The sequence below is a fragment of the Sinocyclocheilus anshuiensis genome, unplaced genomic scaffold, assembly GCF_001515605.1.
Source record: "Sinocyclocheilus anshuiensis isolate Anshui unplaced genomic scaffold, SAMN03320099.WGS_v1.1 scaffold890, whole genome shotgun sequence".
NCBI classification, from domain to species: domain Eukaryota; kingdom Metazoa; phylum Chordata; class Actinopteri; order Cypriniformes; family Cyprinidae; genus Sinocyclocheilus; species Sinocyclocheilus anshuiensis.
In genome coordinates, this window is record NW_015537986.1 from 186,792 (window position 1) to 195,962 (window position 9,171).

General features: G+C 34.9%; 1 protein-coding gene across 1 annotated transcript in view; it reads left to right on the plus strand.

The window, feature by feature from the left end:
* Window positions 1–6,577: 6,577 nt before the first annotated feature.
* Window positions 6,578–9,171, plus strand: part of LOC107674534 (progestin and adipoQ receptor family member 4-like) — a 7,728-nt gene continuing 5,134 nt past the window's right edge. The window contains exon 1 of the mRNA XM_016468525.1: window positions 6,578–6,939. Coding sequence (XP_016324011.1) covers window positions 6,774–6,939 — 166 coding nt within the window. The 5' untranslated portion in view covers window positions 6,578–6,773. The remainder of the gene's footprint in view (window positions 6,940–9,171) is intronic.

The window sequence follows — 9,171 nt, forward strand, 5'->3', positions numbered from 1 at the left end:
AGGATATGCTAATGGAGGTGCAGCTAGGCAACCTAATTCAGGTAATGTACTGGATGTCACCATCTTATATACTGTGTATATATATATATATATATATATATAACTTTGATTCTACAGTGCCTTTATCATTGTGGATAATGAATTCTGAAAAGAACTGAATAGTATACTGGTCTGAAGTATTTTTCTCTAATTAGGCTCTTTTCAAGGTATGGGGTATCCCAATGGTGGAACCATTCGTAATCATGCTAGCAACATGCTATTAACTTGCTAATCATATTAACAACATGCTAGTAACTTGCTAATCATGCTAATAACATGCTAGTAACTTGCTAATCATGCTAACAACATGCTAGTAACTTGCTAATCATGCTAGAAACATGTAAACAAAATGCTAGTAACTTGCTAATCTTGTTAACAAAATGCTACTAACTTGCTAATCATGCTAGAAACATGCTAACAATTGTTAAACGTGCTAGAAACATGCTAGCATCATGCTAGTAACATGCTAATCATGCTAGATTAATGCTAGTAACATTCTAGCAACATGCTAGTAAACTTGCTAATCATGTTAACAAAATGTTAACACCATGCTAGTAACATGCTAATCATAATAAACACATGCTAACAAAATGTTATCAACTTGTTAAACATGTTAGAAACTTTGTGTCTTTTTTGTGTCTTTTGTGTCACCTTTTGTACTTTTGTGGCCAGCGGTTTAGACATTAATGGCTGTGTGTTGAGATCATGCTAGAAACATGTAAACAAAATGCTAGTAACTTGCTAATCTTGTTAACAAAATGCTACTAACTTGCTAATCATGCTAGAAACATGCTAACAATTGTTAAACGTGCTAGAAACATGCTAGCATCATGCTAGTAACATGCTAATCATGCTAGATTAATGCTAGTAACATTCTAGCAACATGCTAGTAAACTTGCTAATCATGTTAACAAAATGTTAACACCATGCTAGTAACATGCTAATCATAATAAACACATGCTAACAAAATGTTATCAACTTGTTAAACATGTTAGAAACATGTTAGCATCATGCTAGTAACATGCTAATCATGCTGGAATCATGCTAGTAACATGCTAATAATGCTAGGATCATGCTAACAACATGCTATTAACTTGCTAATCATATTAACATCATGCTAGTAACATGCTAGAATAATGCTAGTAACATTCTATCAACATGCTAGTAAACTTGCTAATCATGCTAACAAAATGCTAACACCATGCTAGTAACATGCTAATCATACTAGAAACATGCTAGCAACTTGTTAAACATGATAACAAAATGTTATCAACTAGCAAAACATGTTAGAAACATGTTAGCATCATGCTAGTAACATGCTAATCATGCTAGAATCATGCTAGCAACATGCTGTTAACTTGCTAATCATATTAACAACATGTTAGTAACTTGCTAATCATGCTAGAATCATGTTAACAACATGTTAGTAACTTGTTAATCATGTTAGAAACATGCTAGTAACTTGATAAACATGCTATAAAAATGCTAGTAACTTGCTAGCCATGTTAGAAACATGCTAGTAACATGTTAATCATGCTAGCAGCATGCTAACAACATGCTAATCATGCTAGAAACATGCTAATAATGATAGCAACATGCTAGTAACATGTTAATCATGGTAAAAACATGTTAGTCATGCTAGAAACAGCCTAGCAACCACCCCAGGTACCCTAGCGATCTGTTTTATACCTCTCTGTTTTCCTGGTAGACTGTATTGCCTTGAAAACATTCAAACTTTAATCTTTAAAACTATTTTAACTTTCAAACTACTTCAAACTGAAAACTTTCAGACTGCAAGCTTTTCAAACTTTTTCAAACTTTCTAGCTAGGCTTTTTCAAGCCAACTTAAAGGGGTCATATGATGTTGCTAAAAAAGAACATTATTTTGTGTATTTGGTGTAATGCAATGTGTTTATGCGGTCGTTTGAATAGTCGGTGGCAAATTCTTTAAATATAAAAACGTACTTGCAGGCTGTGAGTCATGAAGCGCCAGACTGTCCTTGCAAACTTGGAATTGCCCCACTTTATAGAAACAGACACCGGCATTGTAGGCTATACTCTCCCAGGAAACAGTTGTGATGCCGTGTGTGCGACGGTGATGCGCGACGATACAAAACCAGTAAAACCCATTATAAACAAGGCATTTGTTGCATCCAGTGGGGACATAATTACTGATTATAATGACTTATACTGTCTTTTTACGCGTTGCATTGCGAGACTTTAGTCTTTGCAACTTTACAGATCTTCTTTATGCACCAAGAGCTTGTAACACTCCAAAGAGAGAGGAAAAATTTAAATCGCATCATATGACCCCTTTAAAGTTTGTCTACAAACTTTTCAATCTAGTTAATATTTAGACTTTTCTATACTCTGATAGCTGGACCACAAGGTGGGCAGCCAATAGGATTCGGATCTAAGGGAAAATCTCAAGCAAAATATGGTTAGTCTGAGAAAATTCCTATCTGCTAATTTTATAAGAACTCATCAAGTAAGTGTCAATTTGCCTTTGCTCAGTTTTCGTAACCACAGTCTTATTTTGTCAGGAATTGGTGGACTTCCATTTGGTGGTTCCTTTAGTGGATATCAAACCAACCCCTCTGGACAATATGGCATGTTATCTTCATATTGTAATATTTAGGGTTAATGTGACTGTAACAGCATTCCTAAATGCACACACTGATTTATGTGTCTTTCCTATAGGTAATAATGGTCAGCGCTATGGAGCCAAACCCTACAATCCTCAAGCACTGGGAAAACATGGTAAAGATTTCATTAGATGCTTTGATATTACCCTACACTTTTTTTTTTTTTTGTTATTTAATTGCAAATGTATGTAGTTGTAAAATTATTATATATATTCAACTTCAAATAAATAATTGATGAAACAGTTAACAATAAACCTTTACATAGACTGCTGTTTACTACATATTGTTTTGTTTTTTTTCTAATACCGCTGTACTCTGACCCCAAAATAGGATATGGTAGTTTGCCATACAACTCTCAACCTCTTCTACCGGAATCTGTTGCCAAATCACTTGGTAAATATGGTGAGTTAATAAAGCATTTTCACTTATCATACAGCACATCTGTTTTTGAAGATATTTTAAAATATGAGTTTCTGTATTTTCAGATTTTGGAGGGTTGCCCTACAATGGTCAGCCACTTGGATATGGTGGTCCTCTGTCCTCTGGAAAATATGGTGATTGATTTTTTTTATTTTTTTTATTATGTTATTTCTACAAATTATAAAGTGAAAATATTTTACTGTAATACTCTCTCAGGGCAAAAGGGTCTTCATTATGGTGGTCAGCCATTTGATCTCAGGACTGATGCTATGTCTGGCAAATATGGTAAAAGCCAAAGTTTTCAGAATCAGAATCAGAATCAGAAGAGCTTTATTACCAAGTATGTTTACACACACAAGGAATTTGACTTGACGACAGGAGTTTCCAGTGTAGAAAGTACAAACATAGTGCAGACATACATGGGAATAACACAGTAGGGATGTAATATAACACTAATATAATAATAAAAAATAAAAAAAATTAAATAATGTACTATACACAGAAATAGAAGTATAGGAACAAAAGTAATTGTTTAGATAAGTATACAGATGTTTATTAGTGTGCAGATATGTTATTTACAAAGTGTGCAGTTTAATATAAATATAACTATGTTAGTTGTGATGGTGATGCCAAATCAGCTATATATGGTGCGACTTGTTTCTTTTTCACATCTATTTTGAACTTATTCATTCATACTTTAGTTTAAAGATCCTATTTATCATTCCTCTGTACGTGAATCATGTCAAACAGCATACTTACGAAAAATTGTTTTGTACTTACCCATGGTAAAATCACTGTAATACACAGTATATAATGCCTGATATTCTGACTTTGTTTACATGGCCTTCAGGTAATCCAGCAGTGTCATATGAACTCCTTGGCCTCGTGACTGATGGCCAATCTGTTGAAGGTATATACATCATCTATTTAGTATACTATTTATTAATCAAGCAAGAACTATTGAAATTCTATGTTGCAATTCCATTATAGCCTATAATTTAATGAAGAAAATGCAAGATTGATCTTTTTTTTTCTCATTTGAATAGAAGCCTGGAGGCTTTGTACCAAGGTCCTAAGATTCATGGACAGAAATCCATTGACCAATTTGGTTAGTCATGTTTGTCTATGCTTTTTCAGATATGTGTATCTCCATTCAAGTAAGTTTTTACTCACATCTGACAGAATCACATATGTAAATACAATATGCTTCTATTGTCCTCATTTGCAAGTTGCTTTGGATAAAGGCGTTTGCTAAATGATTTATTGTAAATTAAATGTAAACACAAAAATCCATGTGAGATCCAGTAACAATAAAATTCTGAGAAAAAAAAGTCAGAATTGTGAGATATAAACTCAGAATTGAGGGGAAAATTTTCAGAATTGTGAGATGAAAATGTTTTCATTTAATTTCATTCCATACTGGAAATAAGCTTCCATAAATAACAAAAACTACCTTTATTTTTATCTGTTCAGTCAATTTGTGCAGTTTTTATCTATGCTGGCAAGTGATCATGGTATAAGCAGGACAATCACATCTGGTGTACATTAAAGTCAAATAACCACCTGACGTGAATTATAATTTTTTTTTATTATTATACACCCATTCAAAACCAGAGGGTCAACAATGTCATTGAAAGAGGTCACCATAAAATTACTCTAGTAGGGATTCATGTTAACAGATATGAGTTGTGTCTTATATGAATGTATACAGGCAGGAGAAAAAAATGGATATGGTCAAAAGATTGGATCTGTGTCTTGTACACACAGCCAGTTCTTTGAGTCTTTCTGTGTATCTGTGCTTGATTCGGGAGATGGAGAGATTCCACCCCATCCTGATATTCCAGGAGCTGGAGAGGCGAATGCACAATCCATTGACAAATACGGTACAAGCATTTGTTGACACTGATTGTATCTACAGGTATGCAGTGTGTAAATATGCATATAAATATTCCTCACATTTCACCCTCTTTGTTCAAGGAACGGGTGGTTATACCGAAGGAAGAGTACAACCAGAAGGTAAAAGAAATGTTCAAAACTTTGATGTTTATGTGAATGTTGTACGTTTGGTATTTACCGATTTTGTTTTGCAGAAGTCTCTTTCCCTGGTGTTCCCATTGTGCGCCCCGCTCCTCACATTCCAGCTGTCACCTCATTTGACGCCACTCTGGACGCTTCCTCCCTGGCCCCTGTCTCTGTGCCTGATGTGTCTACTGTTTCTGAGGTGCCTGCCTCACCCGTATTCCCTCAGCCTGAGCTGCCCACTCTAAAGCAGCAGCCAGCACCACCACAACAGGTCCACATCCAGCAGCACCTCAAGTTCCACTTCCACCCATAAGGCAACTCCCAGACAGGTAAAATCCTAATAGATGCTCACTTGTGATTACACATTATGTCGACTGGCAACTAACAACAGCTAGACTATTGAACTATATTCATTTTCAGAATAATTTCTTATTCTCATTATTATAAATATGTAACTATTTGAATATCAATGATTTACCACAATTACTGACATTTCATACTTAAATGCACAGTTTAATGCATATTGTATTTTCTATCAAAATAAAACAAACAAAAATAACCTAAAAATGTAAATGTGGCATAATTTCTAAACTTTGTGCATTAAACGTTGGCTCTTTTTAACAGAAAAGGAAGGCAAATACAAATTGAATGGATTCTGTGGAAATAAATACCAAGGTATGGATAATGTGTATAGACATTTAACATTAATACAATTTAAATCATATGAATAATAGCAATGTGTCACTTTTTCCAGCTCATGCCTCTGTTTCTCTCCTAAGGATAATTTGGAAGTGGCCATTCATATTGCAAAAATGTGGATCTTCACTTAATTTCTCCAGTTTACACTTAATGTTTCTGTGAATGTTGTACATTTTCTATCGTTTTATGTGAGTCTTTTGTTCTCCTTAACTTCTAGTTTTGTATTTCAATGTTTGTTACCCTGCTTGAAATTAAATAGCTGCTTGTAAAATAAAGACATTATAGATTATAAATGATTATAACTTATGCATCTTTCTTTCTTTTCATTGTTTCTTTACATTCCATATTTGTCTATACTTTTGTAATACAAAAAATTTATTTTATGTATTTTATTTCATGTAGATGTGTGTTATTTTGTTTCCAGAAGCCATTGTTATTTATTTTTAATTTCCTGTGGCAAGGCTATGTATGTATATAAATAAACTCTAAATCCAAGCCTTGTTTAAGTCTTTAAAGCTTTCCCTGGACTATAGCACCAAAAGATGTCCTGGGATTATCATATTGAAACAAATGTGGGTAATAAGAAATAAAAAAAAGCATGTGTCAAAGTCTGCCGGTAGGCTAGCGTTTGTACTTAAGGAACTGTAATCTTCCATGAGCTGACCTCTGCTGAGTCTGACTGCTGCCTGCTGATTGGCTAAGACACTAAGCAGCAGTAAATTGGGCCACAGCTTCTTTGCAAGCAACAAGTTGCTGCAGTTCTACACCCGAGTATTTCCGAGACAATGGGTATCTGGTGCCAGAAAGTTACAACTTTTGCCATCACTAGCTAGGATGTTCTTAAAAACTATGTATTTATAGCTTGATTTAAAACATTTGAAGAGATACAGACTTTCCTCCCAGGGGAAGGTGGTCAAGGACTCCTGAGCATATTTTACTTTTTCTGCCATGGATATTTTTACTGGGCCAAAACTTCGGGATTTTAAGAATTCACCGCCACATCTTCAGTTCAACAAGTATGTACTGACAGGATACCGGCCTATATCCACTTACAGAGACTGTCTGCAAAGTTTGTTCTATCTGCACAATGAATTTGGGAACATCTATACACATGGTATGAAAAATATCCTCCATAATTTGCATTGTAACTTCTGGAATTTGTTTTACATACCATCTTCTCTAAAGTAAGGGAGCTGTACATGATTTTTGCAGATGTAAAAATTAAATTTAGAATGCCTGCATTATCCAACTAATGGGAAGGTTATTGAAACAAGGTGGGGGAAACCAGTGGCCCTCTTACAGAGAATGGGAACCTTCTGAATATGTAATTTCGACTTACTTTCTCCACCATTCACCCAGTGACACTACGGAAGGGTGCGTAAATAGCATTACAGGAGATTAGATCTAATCCTCGTCAGGGAAATGCTGTCTTGGAAGTGATGCTGTGTAATTGCTGTGATTGGTAAAAGTGCAGGAAAAATTCTGGAGGCCAATATTTTGGAAGCTCTTGGAAATTTTTAATAGATTTTCTTTGGAATTTTGTTGGATTTTAGAATTAAGAAATAATATGTTTTAATGTATGTCTCTGTGTTAAAAAGTCATGTTAACTCTAAAGCATACTATTATATTTGATACACAAATTTCAAAACTTTGCAGAAAAATCTGTTGTTCAAAATCTGCTACATGCCTTCTGCCATCTGATTGATAGTTTTTAGCAAGTAAAGGGCCTTTTAGTATAATTCTGAAAATGCCTCTATTCAGTAACGTGAGTTTTTGCTGTGAAATCTTTACAAATTAAATGCAAAAATAACTTTCATATTGTTAGTAATATTACAAGATTAATAATTACTGGACTGAAGCAACTTAAGATATACCTGATTATCCATACATGTTTTAATCATGTGAAAAATGTATCAAATATGATACATCAGGCAAGTCTTTAATTCTCAATCACTGTATTGCATTGCATTGATTTGCCCCATGCAATAAAACTACAGAGCTTTTATCATAAAACTAAGCATTTAAATATCATCTTACTAAAACATATTATTGGGAGGTATGGCGTGACAAGTGATATTTATATGCTATTTATGTAAGTAGTCTGCTATACTATTAAAAAGTTCCAATTGATTTACACTTTACATTACAAGCTATTAGAATTTCGTCTTGTTTTTTTACCATATTTTCTTACATCATGCTATATGAGCCATAAAATTCTGATGTATCAAATGTACTACATGGAAAAAAACATTGGGATACCTGACCATTACAACAACGGGGATTTTAATGATATTGCATTTTAAATATGGAGACATTAATATAGAGCTGGTGCCTTCTTTGCAGCTATAATAGCTTCTAATCTTCTGCGAAGGCTTTCTTCAAGATTTTGATTTTGTGTTTTTGTAAGGTCAGACACTGATGTTGGACGAGAAGGTCTGGCTTGCGATCTTCCTTCCCAAAAGTGTTTCATGAGGTTGACGTCAGGGTTCTATGCAGGCCGGTCAAGTTCTTCCACACCAGACTCATCCTACCATGTCTTTACCTTGCTTTGTGCTCTGGGCCACAGTCATGCTGGAATAGAATTCAAACTGTTCCCACAAAGTTGGAAGCATAACATTAAGATTTCACTTCACTGGAAGTAACCTGAAAACAGCCCCATTATCCCTCCTCCACCAAACAGTTGGCACAATGCAGTCAGACAGCTAAAATTCTCCTGACATCCACCAAAGTCAGACTCTCCCATCAGACTGCCAAATAGAAAAGCATGATTCGTCACTCCACTGAACACATTTCCTCTGCTTCGAGAGTCCAGTGGCAGGGTCCTTTACACAACGCAATTCGACACTTGGCATTGTATTGGTGATGTGAGGCTTGCATGTAGCTGCTCAGCCATGGAAACCTATTCCATGAAGCTCCCACCTGACAGTTTTTTCCCCCCCTGGTATTAATGCCAGAGAAAGTTTGGAATTCTTCAGCTATTGAATCAGCAGAGCGCTGGCATCTTTTACTCACCATGCTCCTCAACACTGTGTTTACTTTATGTAGTCTTCTTGACCGTGGAATATCTAGCAGGAATAACATTTCACAAACTGACTAATTGCAAAGGTGGCATTCTATCACAGTACCACGTGTATTTTAGTAAATGCAGACTGCATGGATATACTTGATTTTAAAAAAGAACAGGATATTACTGTAATATTATCAAGAAATTTGTACTATTCCATAATCTGTACACTGTAAATAGGTTGCTGTAAATTTTACAGTAACTTACTGGCAGCTGGATGCCAGTAATTTACTGTAAAAATGTTTACCGTATTAGTACTGTAATTGCATTTACAGTACAATA